A 22,359-nucleotide genomic window follows, 5' to 3' on the forward strand; every position below is an offset into this window, starting at 1 on the left:
TGAGCAGGTGATTGGTGAGTAAGTGCCGCTTGATAGCACTGTCGATGACACTTTCCATCACTTTGTTGATGATTGAGAGTAGACTGATGGGGTGGTAATTGGCCGGGTTGGATTTGTCCTTTTTGTGGACAGGACATACCTGGGCAGTTTTCCACATTGTCGGACAGATGCCAGTGTTGTAGCTGTAGTAGAACAGCTTGGCTAGAGGCGCGGCTAGTTCTGGAGCACAAGTCTTCAGCACGATAGCCGGGATGTTGTCGGGGCCCATAGCCTTTGCTGTATCTAGTGCGCTGAGCCGTTTCTTGATATCACGTGGAGTGAATCGAGTTGGCTGAAGACTGGCTTCTGTGATGGTGGGGACCTCGGGAGTATGCCGATATGGATCATCCACGCGGCACTTCTGGCTGAAGATGGTTGCAAACGTTTCAGCCTTGTCTTTTGCATTCAGGTGCTGGGCTCCACCATCATTGAGGATGGGGATATTCTTGGACCATTAGTTGTTTAATGGTCCACCACCATTCATGACTGGATGTGGCAGGACTTTGATCTGATCCGTTGATTGTGGGATCGCTTAGCTCTGTCTATAACATGCTGCTTCTGCTTTTTAGCATGCATGTAGTCCCGTGTTGCAACTTCCCCAGGGTCGCACCTCATTTTTAGGTATGCCTGGTGCTGCTCCTGGCATGCTCTTCTACACTTGTCGTTGAAACGGGGTTGGTCCGCTGGCTTGGTGGTAATGCTAGAGTGAGGGATATGCTGGGCCATGAGGTTACAGATTGTGGTGGAATACAATTTTGCTGCTGCTGCTGATGGCCCACAGTGCATCATGGATGCCCAGTTTTGAGCTGCTAGATCTGTTCTGAATCTATCCCATTTAGCATGGTGGTAGTGCCACACAACACGATGGAGTGTGTTGTCAGTGTGAAGACCGGACTTCGTCTCCACAATGACTATGCGGGAGTCACTGCACTGATTGGTGAGGACGAGGTCAAGTAGGTTTTTCCCTTGTGTTGGTTCACTCACCACCTGTCGCAGGCCCAGACTGGCAGTTATGTCCTTCAGCACTCGGCCAGCTGTGGTGCTACTGAGCCACTCTTGGTGATGGACATTGAAGTCCCCCACCCAGAGTACATTCTGTGCCCTTGCTACTCTCAGTGCTTCTTCCAAGTGGTGTTCAACATGGAGGAGTACTGATTCATCAGCTGAGGGAGGGCGGTAGGTGGTAATCAGCAGGAGATTTCCTTGCCCATGCTTGACCTGAAGCCATGAGACTTCATGGGGTCTGGAGTTAATGTTGAGGACTCCCAGGGCCACTCCTTCCCAACTGTATACCACTGTGCCACCACCCCTGGTGGGTCTGCCCTGCCGGTGGGACAGGACATACCCAGGGATCGTGATGGAGGAGTTTGGGACATTGGCTGAAAGGTATGATTCTGTGAGTATGACTGTGTCAGGCTGTTGCTTAACTAGTCTGTGGGACAGCTCTCCCAATTTTGGCACAAGTCCCCAGATGTTGGTGAGGAGGTCTTTATAGGGTTGACAGGGCTGGGTGTGCCATTGCCACGTCCGTAGCTGGTGCCGAGGTCAATGCCGGGTGGTCCGTCTGGTTTTATTCTTATTATTTTGTTTCGTAGCGGTTAATTACAACTGAGTGGCTTGCTAGGCCTTTTCAGAGGGCAGCTAGGCCTTTTCAGAGGGCAGCTAAGAGTCAACCACATTGCTGTGGGTCTGGAGTCACATATAGGCCGGGTAAGGACAGCAGATTTCCTTCCCTAAAGGACATTGGTGAACCAGATAGGTTTTTACGACAATCCGATAGTTTCATGGTTACCATTACTGATACTAACTTTTTTTATTCCAGATTTATTTAATTAACTGAATTTAAATTCCCCAGCTGACGTGGTGGGATTTGAACTCGCGTCTCTGGATCATTAGTCTAGGCCTCTGGATTACTAGTCCAGTGACATTACCACTACGCTACCATTCCCAACAATAATTGCAGCACCTTAGTTCTTTGAATACATCGGGGTAGAATTTGGTATGCATTGCGCCTGTTTTTTGGACGTAAAGCAGGTGCAGTGCATACCAATTTAGCAGCAGGGTGGACGGTGCCCATTCAACAAAGGCGTTCGGCCCACTGCTAAATTTGTTGGGCCCATTTGTTAGATATCCCAGGTGGCTGCCTAAAAGGACCCTTTCTTGAAGGACACCTTGCTGAATTTAACTTAGGATGAGCAGAGCTGGCATTGGGCCTTCCCCGCTCAGAATGTTTCAGCAGCCCCTACGGCCGCCAACAAAAGGTTGTTTTTTCAAAACTAAAACCTTCCTGTGGATACAGGAGGAGCAGGAATGCTTCCCTGACCCCATAGCCATCATGATTGCCCACCCCATCCACCCGCAGCCCGCCCCAACGCCCCCTCCCAGGACTTACCTAAGGGCCGCTACTGGCCCAAAATTTATTTTTCCTGTCACGCGACAGGTGCCGGCAGCTTGCCCCGAATTTGTAGATGAGGCCCGAGGACCAATTGCTGCCGATCCTCGGTTCGGATGCGCACTGCCTCCGCAGCGCCGAATCTGGGGCCGAAAGTAGGCCTAGACGAAAATCTACCTCATCACGTTCTGTTTGTTTAATGCTTTTTTTCCTTAGAACTTGAATAGTAGATGACGAACTGTACTTAAAAGAGAAGGTGACTGATGGGCTAACTACTTTTATTAATGTAATACAGGTAGACTATCCTTTATCCGAAAACCTCGGGACCAGCCGTGTTTTGGTTTTCGGAAAATTTCGGATTTCGGAAGGTATTTTATAAGACTGGGAAATTTGTCGGGGGTGGGTCGGCGGGGGGGTGGGTCGGCGGGGGGGTCGGCGGTGGGGGTCGGCGGTGGGGGTCGGCGGGGGGTCGGTGGGGGTCGGGGTCGGCGGGGGGGTCGGCGGGGGTCCGCGCGGGAGTTGGCGGGGGGGTTGGCGGGGGGGTTGGCGGGGGTCCGTGGGGGGGGTCGGCGGGGGTCGGGGTCGGCGGGGGGGTCGGCAGGGGTCCGTGGGGGGTCGTCGGCGGGGGTCGGGGTCGTGCGCGCGACTTACGCTGACCCTCTGCTCAGCGTAAGTCGTGCGCCACTCTGGTCATGTCATGCGCACGACTTACGCTGAACGAAAAAACCTTCGGTTTTTAGAGGGTTTCGGTTTTCGGAAGTTCGGATAAAAAGTAGTCTACCTGTATGTGCAATCTAACTCGTTAGAGAACTTAAAATAAAATAACAAATTCTGGTTGGTGTAGAAATGACTAACTGCATTCGGATTAACTCTTGAGTAATGACAGCACTTTGTAGAGACCCATCCATGAGTTAACATCATCGGAGTGCAGCAACTATAGGGTAGTCTAGATTTAAAGAAATAATTTTGAAAAAGTGGCACCTTTCCCTTTTCACTGTGTGAATGTTTTCTAATCAAGGCCACTTTGCCCTTTGTAGTCAAATCTTGATTCTAAACATGGTTCAAGATCCTCTTCAGGATATGATAAAGATTCCTCTGTAATTAGAGAAAGCGTTTACTAAAACAGGTGTGCCACGCTTCTAACATATATCTTCTAACATCAATAATAAGGCTGCCCATATATGGGTGGGTGTATTAGGATAACATGAAAATGAAACAAATGCACGTGACTTATTTCCTGGCATTTGCATCCTACGAATAAATGCCTGAGCATCCCTGGTGTTCAACTTGCTATGGTCCTTGAGGATGGGGAATTTGAAATTCCGGTAATGCAATCAAGAACAGTAGCTCCTTAAAACCTACTTCTTTGATCAAGCTTTTGGTCAGCTGTCCTAATATCTCCTTAGTGGCTCGATGTCAAATTGAGTTTGATAATGCTCCTGTGAAGCGCCTTGGGCTGTTTTACTATGTTAAAGATGCTCTTTAAATGCAAATTGTTGTTGAGATTGGCCTATTTAAACAAGAGGCACTTTAAAAAAAAACTGCTAACATCTTACGTTGAGACTGCTGGGCCCATTTACTCTCTTCCCACCTGAGTTGGGGCTGCGCTGTAAAAGATGTAGCTGCTGCCTAATATATGCTCATGACCCTGGGAAATGGACCATAGTTGGGGCATAAACTGCAGGTGGGCAAGAGTCTAGCTTTGCTTTACATACAGTGGCAGAGCAGGACCAGAGGAAATTCAGGCTCTCAGAAAAGAAGCAGTATTTAAATGTAATTTGCGCCTTCTATAAGCATACGATAAATCATATATATATATAAAAAGATGCTAATGTATAATTCCCCTATATTTCTACGACTTTAAATGCAATATAAAAGCTTACAAAGGCTGGGAATTTCCAGAGAGCTGCTCCCACTCCGCCACCATAACCTCATTTCCACCACACCTGCGGTGAATTTATGGCAGTGTGGTGGGACTAGCTCTGAGGAAATTCCTGGCTTTTGTATATAAGCTTTAATATCACTTTTTAAAAGTGCTTCAAAGTGTTCCCATTTGATTGAAAGCAACATCGCATTGTATAGCACCCAGCAGTGATGACGGTGATTGTTTATTTTGACTTCCTTTTTTTTTTAAAGAGATTTTTTCCAACAAAATGTTTTTTTCTGGTGCGGTCAGACGAGTGTACAGAATTAATTATTAGTTTGTCAAGCTGTCCGTGAGGCCATTTGACAGCAGTATCGATCTTTCATTCTGCATTTCAGAGACTTGACCGTGCTAATTGCCAGAACATTTTCACTTACACCTCTGGCATGGATTTTGCACTCTCTTAATTCATTATCATACTGCAGACAATTCACTAAGTCATTTGAAGCTAGTTTATTGCTTGCAAGGTTTTATTTTTGCAAAGAAGAAAAATCGATTTAGATGGTGAAAAAGGATTCAATAAATTAACATTAGTTCAAACTGTTTACAACCTAAATAACATTTCACTCCACAATTTATATAGTTAAGAAACATTACAAGTAATATTTCAGTTTGGATACTAATTTGCTGTCAGTTACACCTATTTTCTCTCCCTCCAAACTACTTTCTTTAACTGAGGAAAATGGATTACTGTGGTTATGGATGGCACAATACCTGCTCCTTGGCCGTCAACCTGTTGATGTTTTATTAAGATTAAGTCAGACAGTGTTTGCTTCAATTTTTCTCCCATCTCCTGCCCCCCCTGCCCCCGGAAACATTTGTCTCTGAGGGACACTTCATCAGCAGCTCACTTGACGGATGAAACTGAGTCTGAGTGACAAGTAGCCCTGGGACTTGAACTTTTGAACGTTTAGGAGGAAATTTTCCATCCAGCGGGCTTGTTCCTGCTGTGGCCATTTGGGCAGTTGGGAACTGGAAAATTTGATGGCATAGAATCCCATCTGTTCTCCGCAATGGAATTTAAATATTGAAATCATCCCTTAACTTGTGTAAATAGTAGAGCATGTGATTTCCCATTGTTTATGATGGAATCTGCTGTGCACTCAGCCTGCTTATTTGCAGTGGGCTTAAAGAAACTCTTCAAGAGGCATAACCACTTTTACTTTTTTCCCTTTATTCCAATGGCTTTTTCCACTTTTTTCTGTTTATTTCCATTTACTTTTTTTTGGCTGTGGTCGGAATGGTTCTGTGGAACAAAAGCATCTGAATGCTACTCTGGCACCACCACTTAGTATTTACCTGTGAAATGTGGCACACGTGCTATTCTGCAAACTCGCTACCTGCATCCTCCAGAGCACTGTGAGAGGGGCAAAGGGTGTTAGGTGCTCTGTTTTGGCCGAGTTTTCTGACAGTGCTGGCAGGCTCACCTTCCAGGCTTAGAATAACAGAAAAGGAAAATGCTGGGAATACACAGCAAGTCCATCAGCATCTGTAAAAAGAAAAGACAGGTGATCATGTTGTTCGAACTGAAAACTGAAAGATCAGAAAGCCCCTAAACAGTGTTAAACAGTAAAGAAGGGAGAAAACAGCAGCTAATCACAAATAAGTTAATGGGTTGAATGGCCTGCAAACTGCTTATTGGAAAAGCAGGGAACTGGTAGATGTATAAAAGATCATCTTGGGTTAGTAATCAAAAGGGTAGAGATAATGGGTATTGCTTGTATTGGAGAAGGATTGGAAATGATGTACCCCAAGAGTCAGTGATTGGTCCAGTTTTGCTCTCAGTATACATAGATGATTTGGACTTGGGTGTAGGAAGTATGATATCAAAATTTGCTGATGACACAAGAGTAGGGGGTTTGTCAGACAACGAGAAAGAATGTAAAAGACTTCATGAAGACTTAGATTGGTAGTGGAATGGACAGAGAAGCTGGAGTTGCATTTTAATGTGGAGAAATGTGAACTGATGCTTTTTGGAAGGAAAAGCAAGGAATTGGAATACACACCCATTGGAAAGATGCTGAAGTATGTAGAGGAACAACGAAATCTAGGGAGGCAAATACAAATTTCCCTGACCGTGCAAGTAACCAACACCACAATAAAAGGCCAATAGCATGCTGGGATTTCTAAATAGGGAACTTTAGTAAAAGAACAAAGAAGTTATGATAAATTTGTACAAGGCCAGGGTTGGGACATGGTTAGATTGCAGTTTTGGGCACCCCCTTAGAGAAAAGACAGCAACAGTAAAGACAGGTTGTAACCCATCAAGAATGGTTATTGTACAAACGCATTCATAGACTAGCACAGCTCAGCTTCCCAGTTAAGGAGGGATTCCCACTATAAGGGGGCGATTTTGTGACTGGGGGCGCATTGGAGGCGGGCCTGCTCCTTGTTGGGTCAATGTCCCGCCTCCATCGATTTGTGGCCAGCCCACGCTATTTTCCCTTGATTGACCTTGTTAAGCCCGTCCAGTGCCAATTAAGTGAAAGCCGGTTGCAGAGCATCTTTTGACAGATGAATTGCCATCGTTTGACAGCTCTGTGAAGCTGTCAAACAGTGACATTCTCTGCAGTTTGATGAGGTCTTGCATACAAGACTTCATCAACCTTTTACAGAATTGAGATGGTTGTTGCATATGAGAATGCAACGGCCATCTCTCATCTGCAACATGGAGGTCCGAGACTCTCCGCATACAAACCGACTGAAGCCTACAGGAAGAAACAAAGGTAAGTACACTTTTAAAAACACTTGGCACTTACTCAGATACTCACCTTTACACTCTTGTACCCATCACTTACCTTCACACCACACTTTTGCACCCCTCCGACCCCCGCAGACCCAGTACTCGCCTCGCTGACTTGGTGTGTTTTGGAGCCTTCGGGAAGCCCGCACTTGTGAGGACAAAAAGGGGATAATCCTATTTTCTGCCTACTAACTACCTGCTAACAGGCAGTTAATAAGCTTTAATCCCTTCCCGCCTCCAAGGAGACAGGGCCCGGTGCGGGACAGCTACCCGCCTCCTGGGAAGATGGCATGGAGGCGGGTTGGGCACCCGTCCCCAAATTCTGCCATTTTCCCGGCAGTCCCGCCTCCATACCCACCTCCCCAGGGCTGGCAAAATCGCCCCCTTGGTTTCAGGAGAAACTTCTTTACTCAAAGAGTGGTGAGAATGTGGAACTCGCTACCACATGGAGTGGTAGAGGCGATTAGCATAGATGCAATTAAGGGGAAGCTAGATATGTTCATGAGGCAGAAAGGAATAGAAGGATATGCTGATAGGGTTAGATGAAGTAGGGTGAGCATAAACACCGGCATAGTCCAGTTGGGCCAAATGGCCTATTTCTGTGCTGTAAATTCTATGTAATTCTAAAATCATAGCGAGCGTTCAGTCAAAATTCATCACGATGATACCAGGGATGAGAAATTATAGTTCAGAGGAGAGCCTTGAGATGTGCTAGAGCAGAGAAGGCTAAGAGGAGATTTAATTGAGGTTTATAAAATAAATAAAATTTCAACAGGGTGAATAGGCAAAGACCATTTCTTCTGCTTTGGGAGTCAGTTACGAGGGAGTCATCATTTCAAAATTGCCACTCACAGAGTGAGAAGAGAGGTTAGGAGAAATTTCTTTACACAGCAAGTTATTATACTAATTGGGAATAATTGAATCATTGCATCTTTTAAAAGAGTAAATAAACATTTGAAGAAGTTGATACAGGGACAGAGCAGGGCATGGGAATTCATTTTGTAGATATATAGCAAAGAGCTAGCATAAACAAGAAGGGCTGAATGGCCTCCTTCTATGCTGTGAACTTCTCTATAGTTTTGCATGTGCCCAACCAGCAGTCCATCCTGTGTGTCAGTAAGCAATTATGCAGCTTGCTGTGTTACAGTGCTTTTATTTGTGAAGCCCTTTGAAGATGTATGTGGGTTAAAGCTTTAAATTGCAAGTTGCGGCTTGAATGTGTGCCCTGCTGGAGTACGAGTATATATGGTCAGCAATGAAAGTGATGTAAGCCTTTATAAGGGTTTGGCATGGCCCAGCAATAATTGGGCCACATATTGACAGACAGCACTTTATGGCATGTGTGATGAAATATATGTCTTCATCAGCCCCTGTGTTTTACCTGCATTGTATTGTGTGTACCGCCCCCTTTTCCCCTATTGTGTGTATTGGCTCCGCCCCTGTCTTTTGTCATATAAAGGTCTCAAGAGCTGTATGAGTCATTCTGCCAGACGAATCCGATGTGGAATGACGTGCAATGTTCTTAGCGATTAAAAGCCTTCAGTTGAATCCTTTAACTTCTTGTCCTTGAGTTATTGATGGCATATCAATTTTAATCACTAAAACACCAAGATGGATTGACTCCTGAAACCAGAGCGCTTGGATCTGGACCCCCATGCCACAGACGCAGCCACACAGTTCGGACACTGGTTCCAATGCTTCGAATTTTTCATTGAAACCTCAGCCACCGCCATAGCAGCCGTGACCGCCACCGGAGACGTGAAACTGGGAATCCTGCGAAACCGGGTGAGTCATCGGGTCTCCCCTCTCATCCGAGATGCCACCAGCTACGAGGATGCCTGCACCATTCTGAAGGCCCACTACGTGCGGCCAATAAACGAGGTGTACGCCAGGCATCTTCTGACTACTCGCACGCAGCGGCATGGTGAGTCACTAGAGGACTTCATGCTAAGCCTAAAAGTACTGGGCAGAGACTGTAACTGTAAGGCCGTGTCTGCCACCGTGTACACGGAGGAGCTGATCCGAGACTCCTTTATTGCGGGCCTCAGTTCAAATTACATTCGGCAGAAACTGTTTGAAAAGGAGGGACTGGACTTGAAACAGGCTATGGGCATAGCGCGATCGCTGGATATGGCCCAGAGGAACTCTGAATCCTGTTCCTCAGGCCACGCGGCCCACTCCGCCTCGTGCGCGCCGTGGGGGCCGCCATCTTGGAAGCCATCTTCACCTCCCAGGTCTCAGGCCAGCCCAGCACCGTTGGAGCCCCAGCCTCCACCCAGGAGCCCCATTACTGCCGCGATGCATCGGGGCCCGAAATGCTACTTCTGCGGCCAGGACAAACACTCCAGGCATTTGTGCCCAGCGAAGGGCACCACCTGTTTTAAATGCGGGAAGAAAGGACATTTCAGTAAAGTCTGCAGAGGGAACCCCGCCTCCAACTCCGCCACCGCCGCGTGCGTGCCGTGGGGGCGGCCATCTTGGATGCCATCTTGTCCACCCTCATGGAGTCCACCATCTTGTCCCGACTACACGGACCCCCAGGACCCACTGGTGGCCTCAATCACAGTGGATCAATCCAGGCCGCATCCATTGTCTAGATCGATGATGGACATAGAGGTAAACGGGAACAAGGTTAAATGCTTGATTGACTGCGGGAGCACCGAAAGCTTTATTCATCCTAGCCTGGTAAAACGACTTTCACTAACGATAGTCCCTACACAGGGCAAAATCGCCATGGCTGATAAGACTCATACCTCAAAAATTACAGGTTTCTGCGCGGTTATGTTGTCGGTAAAAGGCACTGATTACAGAGATTTTAAACTGTTGATAATGCCAGATCTCTGTGTGAGCGTGATCTTGGGTCTGGACTTCCAGTGCCACCACCAAAGTATCACGCTTACCTACGGTGGGTCCCAGCCGCCCCTCACAGTGTGCGGTCTGGCTACCCTGAAGGTCAAGCCGCCCTCTCTGTTCGCCAACCTCGCACCCAACTGTCGACCCATAGCGACCAAGAGTAGGCGGTACAGCTGGGAGGACAGACGGTTCATTGCGTCTGAAGTAGAAAGACTCAAGCGGAAGGGTATCATCGAATGCAGTACCAGCCCGTGGCGCGCCCAGGTAGTAGTAGTTAAGGGTAGCGAAAAGAAGCGGATGGTGATAGATTATAGCCAGACGGTTAATCTATACACCCAGCTAGACGCCTACCCTCTGCCCCGCATAGCGGATATGGTTAACCAAATTGCGCAATACCGGGTTTTTTCCACCATCGACCTAAAATCGGCATACCACCAGCTCCCCATTAGGCCGGAGGACCGTCCATACACCGCCTTCGAGGCGAACGGACGCCTCTACCACTTCCTCAGAGTCCCCTTTGGGGTAACGAATGGGGTCTCGGTCTTCCAGCGGGAGATGGACCGCATGGTCGATGAGAACCAGTTAACAGCCACCTATCCATACCTAGACAACGTCACCATCTGCGGCCACGACCAGCAAGACCACGACTCGAACCTCGCGAGATTTCTGAAAACCGCCCTCAGACTCAATCTCACCTACAATGAGGATAAGTGTGTCTTTAGCACCACGCGCCTCTGTATCCTGGGCTGCGTGGTGGAAAACGGGGAAATCGGTCCGGACCCCGACCGATTGCGCCCCCTACGGGAGCTACCCCTACCAAACACTCCCAAGGCCCTGAAAAGGTGCCTGGGGTTTTTCTCCTATTACGCCCAATGGGTCCCCAATTATTCCGACAAGGCCCGTCCCCTCCTGAAATCAACGTCCTTCCCGCTCACGGCCGAGGCCCACGCCGCCTTCAACAGCATTAAACACGACATTGAGAAGGCCGCGCTGCGGGCAGTGGACGAAAACATCCCTTTCCAGGTCGAAAGCGATGCGTCCGACTTCGCTTTAGCAGCCACCCTCAACCAGGATGGGCGGCCCGTAGCCTTTTTCTCAAGAACCCTCCAAGGGCCCGAGATCAGGCACTCCTCGGTAGAGAAGGAGGCCCAGGCCATAGTGGAGGCAGTGCGGCACTGGAGGCACTACCTAGCCGGCAAACGCTTCACCCTGCTTACCGACCAGTGGTTGGTAGCCTTCATGTTTAACAACAAACAGAGGGGGAAGATCAAGAACGACAAAATTCTCAGGTGGCGGATCGAACTCTCCACGTTTGAGTACGACATAATATATAGGCCGGGGGCCCTCAACGAATCCCCCGATGCCCTATCACGAGGGATGTGTGCCAGCATCCAGGGGGACAGGCTACAGGGCCTCCACAATGGCCTCTGCCACCCGGGGGCCACCCGGCTATTTCACTTTATAAAATCCCGTAACCTGCCCTATTCCATCGAGGAGGTCCGGTCTATGACCAGGGACTGCCGCACCTGTGCGGAATGCAAGCCCCGTTTTTACAGGCCCGACCGAGCCCACCTGATCAAAGCTACACGGCCATTCGAGCGCCTGAGCTTAGATTTCAAGGGACCACTCCCCTCCACCGACCGCAATGTGTACTTTCTCAACATTGTGGACGAGTACTCCCGCTTCCCATTCGCCTACCCCTGCCCAGACATGACCAGTGCCACGGTCATCAAGTGCCTCGGCAGCCTGTTTTGCACGTTCGGCATGCCGAACTACATCCACACTGACAGGGGGGCGTCGTTCATGAGCGACGAACTGCGCCAATACCTGCTGTCGAAGGGGATAGCCACGAGTCAGACCACTAGTTATAAGCCCCGGGGTAATGGGCAAGTGGAGAGGGAGAACGCGACGGTGTGGAAGGCGGTCACCTTAGCACTAAGGTCTAAAGGCCTCCCTACCTCCCGCTGGCAAGAGGTCCTCCCAGACGTACTCCACTCGATAAGGTCGCTACTGTGTACTGCTACTAACGCCACTCCTCACGAGAAGATGTTTGTTTTTCCCCGCAAATCAACCTCGGGAGTGTCCCTACCTTCGTGGCTCTCCACCCCAGGGACAGTCCTATTACGGAAGCATGTGAGGGGCCACAAAACGGATCCCCTCGTGGAGGCAGTACACCTACTCCACGCAAACCCACAGTACGCGTACGTCAAGCACGCCGACGGGCGTGAGGACACCGTGTCAATAAAGGACCTCGCCTTGGCAGGCAGCAACGACGACCCATCCTCACCACCCCCAGAAGAACCTCCACCATCCCCAGAGGTATCCTCACCACCCCCAGAAGTACCTGCAACACCCCCAGCACATGGGTATGCCCAGGAGGGCACCACGGACTCCCGGTCAGAACCCGAGGTACTGTTGCGACGTTCAGGAAGGACTATCACACCCCCGGACAGACTAAATCTGCAGAAGGGGTGAATGTGATGAAATATATGTCTTCATCAGCCCCTGTGTTTTACCTGCATTGTATTGTGTGTACCGCCCCCTTTTCCCCTATTGTGTGTATTGGCTCCGCCCCTGTCTTTTGTCATATAAAGGTCTCGAGCTGTATGAGTCATTCTGCCAGACGAATCCGATGTGGAATGACGTGCAATGTTCTTAGCGATTAAAAGCCTTCAGTTGAATCCTTTAACTTCTTGTCCTTGAGTTATTGATGGCACATCAGCATGCATACTGGTGCCATGGGATACCTGGTAAATAGTATTGATGGATAACCTTAAACTTGGCAGATTTCTTTTAGATGTACCATCTTCTTTTGCATCTGTTGTGGGTAGTGCGCACAATATTGAGCCTGACTGTGACCTCCTGCCAAGCATGCTGTATTGTTCTCTGAGGAGGGTGTCTTCGACATGTAAACAGAGCAACCCACCTCACACTCACCCTACGCAGTAGCACCTGCACTTTTGATGAACATTGCCGATAATTTACAAAAGCAGAATACTGCAGATGCTGGAAATCTGAAATAAAAACAAAAAATGCTGGAAATACTCAGCAGGTCAGGCAGCATCTGTGGAGAGAGAGACAGAGTTAACGTTTCAGGTCGATGACCCTTCGTCAGGACTGGAGATTATTTATTACCTATTTAGTAATCTATGATTCAAGCAACTGAGTTATTACACAGTGTTGTGAATAGTATTCCTATTCCTGAAATGAAAGAAGCAGAGTGTCTTGAACTTTTAGTTCTGTTTTCCAAACAGCTGAGAGTTGGCTCTTATTCCACAATTCAACATGTTCCTTAAATCAAACCTCAGAAAAGAAATCCTTGTTGCAGCAGTGTGGATTTTTCATTGATGTCACCAGTCATGCATGGCCTCTTTGAATGAGATTGGCATGAATAATGGGCAATTTTGGTTGCGCTTTGACAACACAACTTCATTATGTGTACCATTTTCCAGAAAAAGGCAGTCTGTTTTCCCTAGTGGTACAAGAAAACATAAAGCTCGTTTCCTGAGTTTCTCATCTCACTTTTACAAAAATAGCAAGGAGAATGGCCTGACCTCCACGTGCTGTGAGGGATCATTCTTCATGCTTTGAAATCATAGAACAGTGAAGAAATATGATTTGAGTTGAACTGCTGATACCAAAACATTAAAATCTGCTTTGTAAGGTTCCTCCGTGAAATGTTTTGCGCAGTTCCTAATTGTTGTGAACTTACAGCACAAAACTGCCCCTAATTTAGCAATAAGTTATACAAGATATTCTTACTCAAAGGGGTCATTTCCTAGGATGGCTGATGTGGGAAATGGAAAACTGTTAACTGGAGAATTCAGAGGTTAGGGCTGGGGCTGAATCACATTGATACAGGGTGGAGTTTACTTTGCTATCTTGCCCATAATCTCCAATCTGAATTGTCCTCCCCCTGCCGTAACTCTCACTGGCCTCTCCTTTGCCATATGCCGCAAGGAAGTGCCGGTGGTTTTGCTGGGTTTCTGGTCCATTTCTTTCCTGTCCACCCTTGCTTCTGTCGCTCACCAGGACCGGCAAGTGTACCATGGCAGTAGCTGCAGGAATGGCTCCAAATGGAAAGAGAGGGCACAATAGAGGCCTCCTCTTCCTCCAATTTGCTGCAGCGCCTTACCTGCTGAAGGCCTTGGGCCGGGGCCATGACTTAGTTGGGACAGCAGACAGAGGTCTACCCCTGACCCTGTGGGACAGGCGCAGGAAAATCTAACCATTGGTGTCCAAACAGAACGAGGTCCACTTCTCAGCACCAGCCATCCTCACTTTAATGAGCATAAAATTCACAGGAAATAAAAACGCAAAAGAAAAACATAGCTCTTGATTGAATGGATCTACTGCTAATATCAATAGCGAACATCAAACCATTGCTATTTGGTTCTGTTAGGAAAAAATAGACTAATAAATAGCTTTTAGCTTGATGTTGTGCTTTTACTTTGACTAATAAAGCAACTTCTTTCTGGCAGAACCTGAGTTGAGTGGACTGCATGATCTGGAAGCCATTTACAAAGGCATTGAGCAACAGATGAACAAAACCAGGAGAGTACGCAGACATGATAGAGACAATGACTATAATATAGAAGTTCTTCTTGGAGTTGATGACACAGTGGTGCGATTTCATGGGAAGGACCATGTGCAGAAGTACCTCCTGACCCTAATGAATATAGTAAGTGTTTTTGGTAATTATCTAATGGGATGATTGTTTAGTGTATGTTTTTAATAACTTGTCTGAAAGTGAGATCTTTCACACTTTAGCAATGAGAGCAATTCTGTGTGGTATCCATATTGGATTACTTTTTAAAAAAACAATCGTGTATTTTGTCCCCATTCACTTCTTTTAAGTTATAGTTTGTAAGTTATGTTCTCTCTCTGATTCAGTCCCGCCCCCAGTGCCGTGTATCATTCTCTGACTGAGAGAGTGGCTGCTAACCAATTTCCAGGCCATTCTCAATGCTACTTGCCAGCTGATTTCTTGAAGGAGCACAAGAGTGGCCTGGTTTTACGCCTTCATCGACAACTTCCCCATCCTCCCACTGACCTTGGAAGCTCACTGTGTGAGGAATTGTGGGGGTAACCGGTGAGTCACTTCTTTTAGTACAGTTCACCATGAGTGCAAAGCATAAAGCTTCACCTAAAGGATGTGGACCAAACATTACAGGTCTCTGCTCTGCTGCCAGAAGTGCGGTAGAAAAGGCACTCCTGGCTATGTGTCGAAGAGCACTGACCCATCCCAAATTTCAGGAATGGGCTCATGTTAATAATCAGGCAGGTGACCTGTGGAAGAACAGCAGAGATGCCTGCCCCAAGGAAGTGCATGAAAATTAGAGGAGCACCCTGTTGTTTGGACTGGGGGAGGTAGAGGCCCATATCGGGCCAAAGAAGTAATGTAAAAACGTGTATTGTTTCTCTGTGGCCCAAATTGTAAGGTGATCCCCTGTGGGATTGATTACCTTGAACTCTTTGAGGCCTTAGGGTGGCCCAGTACAGAACCATGTCTGCTCTCAGCAGATCTGGCTTGCATTGAGCCTAAGGAGTGGATTACATGTGGAATTCCCAGGATAGCCCGAGAACATACCCAGACACAGCCCAAAAGCTGGCTGTGGAGGTAAGGAAGACAGGTAGTAGACTGGTTCTCCTCCCACCACCCCCCCCCCCCTCCATTCGAAATTTGGGCCGTATTGTAAACGTGGTGGAAGCCCATGAGATCTGGGTTCTCCCCAAGTTCTGGCACCCCCTTCCATGGACAATCTTCCTGCTTTGCACCCAGGAATTTCAGGCTGCGATTTCCCCTACCTCGGCGGGTCTGGTGGGACGGGTCGGTGGTGGATTGCGACGCCGCTGCTGGCTCCAACCTGCTGTCCAAAGTGATCTTACGCTGACTGGGCTTGTTAAGCCCGCCCAGCACATTTCCCGGCCAATTGAAAGAAGCGGGTCTGATGACATCACTTGACGACGCGTCATCAGCCAGTTTCCTTAAAGGGATCATGCTCAAATTGATTTTGGTAGTTGTGCTGTCAGTGTTCTGCAGCATTGATGTGTTGCAAACACTGACAAGCACTGCACAGAAGTGCACGGCTGCACCCAGGCTCTCCCATGACTCCCTCCAAGCATATGGAGGGAGTCAGAGCACACAGGGAAGTTCTCTTCCCTTCCCACGGGCGGAAGAGACCTCCCCAGGAGACCAACGCAGCCTGGTTGCACATTGCACAGGAGGTCACAAGCAGGGATGTTGTCAGGAGGACCAGGCTGCAGTGGCACAAACCTTTCAATGATCTCAGTAGATCATGAAACGTTACTGCAAAGTCACACTCAACCTCATCCTGCAGTGCCACTCATTGCATCCCCATCACTCTGCCTTCCCTATCCTACTCTCCTGCACATCCTTACTCACACCAACTTACCTTGCACCTCCACCCATCCCTCTCTATCTACATCATCAGTTCCTCATCCCACTAGCCACCCCTCACACTCACCCTCATCCTAGTCCAATCATACCAAGTAACAACAAGGATAGACACTTGTGTGTTTTAGCCAATGTTCATGTGAAGTTTTTGTTAATGTGCTGTCAAAAATTGAAACCTTTATTTTCAACACTTCGATTTCTTGGACAGATTTGTGTGCATGTTTGGAAGTGGCTTAGTGAGTTGCAGTGAATAGTGAGACATAACGGTACCCCCGCCCCCCCCCCCCGCAATGGCGATGAGTGTGAAAAGAATGGGTTGGGCATTGTAGGGATGCTTTATGGTTTTGGTGTGGGGTGGTGCCAACCTGGCGCATCATGTGGCAGCCAGGGTATACAGCATCAAGTGAAGTAAATCTGGCCATGGTGAGGCCATCCCTGGCGTCCTGGGCAGCAATGTTGTCAGGTACTGATGTCCTGTGCAGCATTAGTTGATTGCGGAGAAGGTTGGTGCTGCTGGTGTTGGGGCTGATTGTGGTGAGATTCTGAGGACCAAGGTGTGATAGTTTCAAGGGCACAGATGCTGATACAATAAATGGCAGGTGAACTTGAGTTGACAGAAGTGATCTGTCAATGGTGAGAGAGGTTGTTCCAATGAGGTGACACTGGATAGAGTTTGCTCCAAACATGTGTTAGCTACATAAAGCTCAATCTATCTTCCAAATGCAGTAAGCAACAATTTCTGACCTTGGAAAGTGAACAGTTTGAAATGGGAGCTTTTATAGCAGATTTGCAGCTGTCAAGTTAAGAAATGATTCCATGGTGAGACAACTCCCGACCTCCTTACCTGACGTGATCCCCGAGCAGCGGGGAACCCGTGGGCGAACTCTAAAAATGTAAAGGTGAGCTTAAAATAATTTTTAAGTGCCTGTTAACAAGTTCTTAATCATCTAAGTGCCTCCCCCGCTGCTTGGTGTCGGGTCTGTTCAGCGATGACAGACCCGACATCTGGGAAACTAGTATGACAGCGGGTTCCCTACCCGCTGTCAAAAAGTTTTTCCCCACCTGACCCACCACCAAACGCACCCGCTGGAGCCCCAAAAATTCCCCCCCCAATGTTTATTTGCTTTATCTCCTTGTAAGTGTCAGCTTGGTTCAATGATAGCACTCTCAGCTGAGGTTGTGGGTTCCAGCAGCACTGCAGGATTTAAGCACCTCAATGCAGTACTGAGGGAGCATTGCATTGTCAGAGCTGCCATCTTTCAGTTAAAACATTAAACTGAGATTCTGCCTGTCTGTTCAGATAGACCTAACTTTTGCGCTATTCAAAGAAGAACAGGGAGTTCTCCTATTATCCTAGCCAACATTTATCATTCAACCGACACCACCAAAACAGAGTAAGTGATCATTTATCTTCCTGTGCATAAATTGGCTACCACATTTTACATTACACAGAAATTGAAACACAGAAACAGGCCATTCAGCCCAATCAGTTCATGTAGGTGTTTGCCTACATAACAACAGTGACTGCACTTCAGAAGTACAGGAAACTCTTTGGTATCCAGGACCGGGATGGTGCCGGTTGATTAAAAATTCCGGATGACGGAGAGGGTTATCTACCGAGGCTATTTTTAACAAACAAAAATTAAAAAATCAAGAAATGTGCAGTATACAGTAATTGGGTACTCACCTACAGAATGTTATGTTAAATGGATGGTGGAAGATGCTTGATTAAATAGAGTACTGCCAGTTGAGGGTAATCGGACTTCCGACAGCGCCGAGAAGCCGAGTAGTGGCAGTTTGGAGAACTACCCCCACTGACTAACTCGGCCACCACGGGAGACTCGGACACGGCAACGGCAACATTTCCGGTTATTGAGATGTTGTTTTCGGAGTATAAATTTTGCTGGTTAATAGAGAATTCCGGATATTTAGGTGCCGTTTAAACGAGAATTTCCTGTAATTCATTGGTTGTGAATCACTTTGGCACGTCCTGAGGCCATGAAAGGTGCTATAAAAATTAAAGTTGTTTTTTCTTCCTGTAGTGTAAAAGCTTTGTTTTATTCATTGTTGGCCCAGTAATTTGGGTCCAAATGCATGAGTACGGCCTGGGTACTCACGCATCTGGCCGGATGAAATGCCGGCGTTCAGGAAACACCGTGCATGCGGAGAACGCCGGCATTTCCGGTCCTCTGAACGAAGGGGTTCAGAGGCACAGCGCGTACGACTGCACAGGCAGCGCGTGCGCAGTGAACTTCGTCGATTTCATTCATGGATTCAGTGAGGGTAAGTCCTTACAAGTTACACTTGAAAAAAGCATGTGTAAAGTTGGTCCAAGGCTGCGGAGGAAGATATATTTTATCGTGGAGCTTCTGAAAGGCAATATTTTTGTTTGGGAAAGGGAGCAAAGTTATTTTAAGAAATGCTGAGGTTAGTTTTAAAGTTTAATTTTTTTTTTTTTAAACGGGTTTTCAGTACGGTAGGTAGAAGGAGCAATTGTGGCTGTGTGAATTGAATGTGAGAATGAGTGTTCTAAAATGAGTAATGTAACATTTCCAACACTTTTAAGAAAGAAACTTTTCATCAGTAATAAGTAATTATGTATGTATGTATGTCCGCATATATTCCTTTACGTATATGTATGTATGTTTTATATTCCTTTACTTATGTGTATGAATGTATGTTTTTAATTATGATTTTCCAATAAGTTACTTTCTCTGAAAGTCATAATTAAATACATACATTCATACACATAAGTAAAGGAATATATTCATACACGCAAAGGAATATATACAGACATACATACATAATTACTTAAAAGAATATATTACTGATGAAAAGTTTCTTTCTTAAAAATGTTGGAGTCATTTTCACATTTAATAAACACAGCAAATTCAATTCACATAGCCACAATTGATCCTTCTACCTACAGTACTGAAAACCCGTTTTAAAAAACAAAAATAAACTTTAAAACTTACCTCAGCATTTCTTAAAATAACTTTAATTCCTTTCCCAAACAACCGCAGCCTCTGGAGCAACTGTACTCATGCTTTTTTCATGTGTAAGTTGTATTGACTTGACCTCACTGAAAGCATGAATGAAAGCGGCAAATTTTACTGCGCACGCGCTGCCTGTACAGTCGCACGCGTTCTGCCTCTGAACCCCTTCGTTCAGAGGACAGGAAATGCCGGTTTTCCCCGCATGCGCTGTGCATGCTGAAAACCGGCATTTCCTCCGGACAGACGCGTAAGTACCCCGACCGTACTCGCGCGTTTGGAAGGGAATTACTGGGCCAACATTTTACATGTCAATAAAATGAAAAATTTAACAATTGCACGATTTGCCCCCTCGCATCTGCGACTGAGGGTCCAAGGAGGTGCATTGCGCAACAGGTCATCGTCGTACGTATCCTCACACTGTTCCCTTTCAGGAACTGTATGAAGTGGTGGAAGGATTTCTGGCCACGTTAACACTCCTTCCGTGACCATAACCATCTTCATACCAGCCATTAGGGTGGTTAGTCCTATGGCGTGAGGGTTTTACGGGCTCCCACAACCCATCTGAGGGGGGGGGGCCACCCACACCCGCGGACGCAAGTATCCCGCTGGATGTCCACCCAGAATTTATAGTTGGAGCTCCGACTCCACTTGCCGGGACTGTCTGGAGCGGGGTTTGAAACCCTACTCCTTCTGGCCCAGCGGCGGGGATGCTTACCGCTACGCAAAAGGCCCACTCCGCGCAAAAGGTGACACCCATACGTTTCCTGCGCCTTTTCCCTCCCCGTGACTGGAGCCCTATGCTGCCACTTGAAAGACCAAGCTACCATCTGTCCTTTTTGCGGCGCCTTTGACTTCTCATTACCAATGATGAGCAGGCGCTGCGCCTCCACCTCGTTGAGGAGATTGCTGAGGTCATCATCAGTTCAATTGTGAGTTCTTTTAATGCCGTGAATTGTGCTCATTCCAGCCATTTCACGTTGCTAATCGGATTGGGCCTTTGGCGTAGCGGTAGGATCCCCGCCGCTGGGCCAGACGGGGTAGGGTTTCGAACCCTGCTCCAGACAGTCCCGGCAAGTGGAGTCGGAGCTCCGGCTCTAAATTCTGGGTTGACATCCAGTGGGATATTTGCGTCCGTGGGTGTGGGTGGCCCCCCCTCCTTGTATAGCTTGTGGGAGCCCGTAAAACCCTCCCGCCATAGGACTAACCACCCTAATGGCTGGTTCAAAGATGGTTACGGTCACGGAATGAGTGTTAATCACGGCCATAAATCCTTCCACCACTTCATACAGTTCCCCAAAGGGAACAGTGTGAAGACACGTATGACGACGACATTGGTAAATAAATAAATGGAATAAAAAAAAATATTTTAGGGCTTTTAAAAGTCTTTAAATAGCTTTAATTCTGTTTAAAACTACTTCAGATTCTTCAAAATAATGTAAACGTTTTTAAAAGTTTATAAAAGTTACCAAAAGCTTCATAAAAATACCAAAAACCTATTTAAAATGCTGCTTTGCATGTAAAAATGCTTAGCAGCTTGTGAGAAACATTGGGGGCGTGTCCTATTAAACTGAGACCTCAAGGGGCGTGTCTCACTTGCACAGCGCGCTCCAGGCTTCACACTGGCTGCACTCCTGGGCGGCGTGACGTCAGACGCTGCCCGGGATTCTTCTTTTTCAAACATGAATTCCAGGCGTCCCTGGAGGTGAAATGTCAGCGCGTCGGGTAAGTGCATATCAGGGGCTTGCACGCGCAGCAAGCCACCGACCCGAATTACTGGGCCGTTAAGTTCTGCATGAATAAGCTCCAAGAATACATTCTTTGATGGTGTTTTCTTCCTAATGCTAATATTTCACTTTTCTTTCAGTACTTGTTTTTAACATTTTTATTGGCGTATTCATCAGCATGTTTTATAATACTGACTTGTACATCTATTGAAACTGCTAATAAGTACAACAGTGAAGGTGTATATTATAATAAATGTTTATTATTTTTGCTCTTTCATCACGTTACACTTACAGACTATTTCATATTAATCACTTCTGCTAAAGCGGTTGAGTATTCCTTGTAGCAAATTTTATCAGTTACAATAACCTAGAAGTTATTAGCAACATTATCAACAAATGCTTAACTTTCTTTGTTAATGTTGCTAATAATTTCTAGGCTATTGTATGATGTTCTGCCTGCTGCTTTAACCCATTTATTTTAGCCTCTGCTGAAATAACGGAAAAAAAATGTCATGGAGGAATTTTAACTCCAAAGAATGGATGGGTTGGGAAAGTTAAAGTATTACAAATGTGTATCAAAAACCCGCTTCCAGGCTCGGGGCTTGCACCTACCTGGGGCTGCGGCCTCTTGTCCAGTGTTCCCTGCCCGACTGGATGCCAGCCTGTCAATCGGGCTGACTTGCAGGCGGGGAACCTGCCCGTGATGTCACATGCACACTGTGGAGTTAAAATGTCCATCCATGAATATTGGCAATAGTGTTTTCTGTTCTAATATACAATGGATTGTCATGAAATAAATTGTACATTTTGTTCATTGAGCCTGCACTGCCATTTTGTTAGCCATGTTTTTATGTTTTTAATCTCATTTACCTGCATTCAGCAGCCCCCCCCCCCCCAACCACCACCCCCCCCCCAATCCCTTTACTTTTACTTCTCAAGTAAGTATCTGTGTGAGAGTCTAGTCACTCATGCAATCCCAGAGAGACTGATGTCAGGGCTATTGCTCTTCACTATCTTTATCAACAATCTGCATGAAGGCATCGGAGGACCTACTCACAAGTTGGTGGATGACATGAAGGTGTGAGGACCTAAGCTGAAAAATATAGATTGCAGGTGGCTATATATTTAATGCGAGAATGACTTGCAGCTATCTTTTAATATAGACAAATGTAGCGTGATGCACTTAGGTAGGGGCAACTCTTAACTATTTGTATACCATGCAAAATTGTGTGCTTAAGGCTGTGGAATGGGAGAATGAACTGGGATCTAA

The 22,359-nt window shown here is 47.0% G+C and overlaps 1 protein-coding gene across 3 annotated transcripts in view; it reads left to right on the forward strand.

The window, feature by feature from the left end:
- LOC147114009 (A disintegrin and metalloproteinase with thrombospondin motifs 2-like) overlaps positions 1-22,359 on the forward strand; it is a 413,260-nt gene that overhangs the window by 209,462 nt on the left and 181,439 nt on the right. For all 3 annotated transcript variants that reach the window (XR_015079327.1, XM_085995519.1, XM_085995518.1), the window contains exon 4: positions 14,433-14,632. Coding sequence is in view for 2 of the 3 variants with exons in the window: in XM_085995519.1 (XP_085851645.1) it covers positions 14,433-14,632 (200 nt within the window). In the remaining variant the exon portion in view is untranslated. The remainder of the gene's footprint in view (positions 1-14,432; positions 14,633-22,359) is intronic.

Source organism: Somniosus microcephalus, chromosome 8 (assembly GCF_052327205.1).
Source record: "Somniosus microcephalus isolate GS21.2 chromosome 8, FLI_Smic_1.0, whole genome shotgun sequence".
NCBI classification, from domain to species: Eukaryota; Metazoa; Chordata; class Chondrichthyes; order Squaliformes; family Somniosidae; genus Somniosus; species Somniosus microcephalus.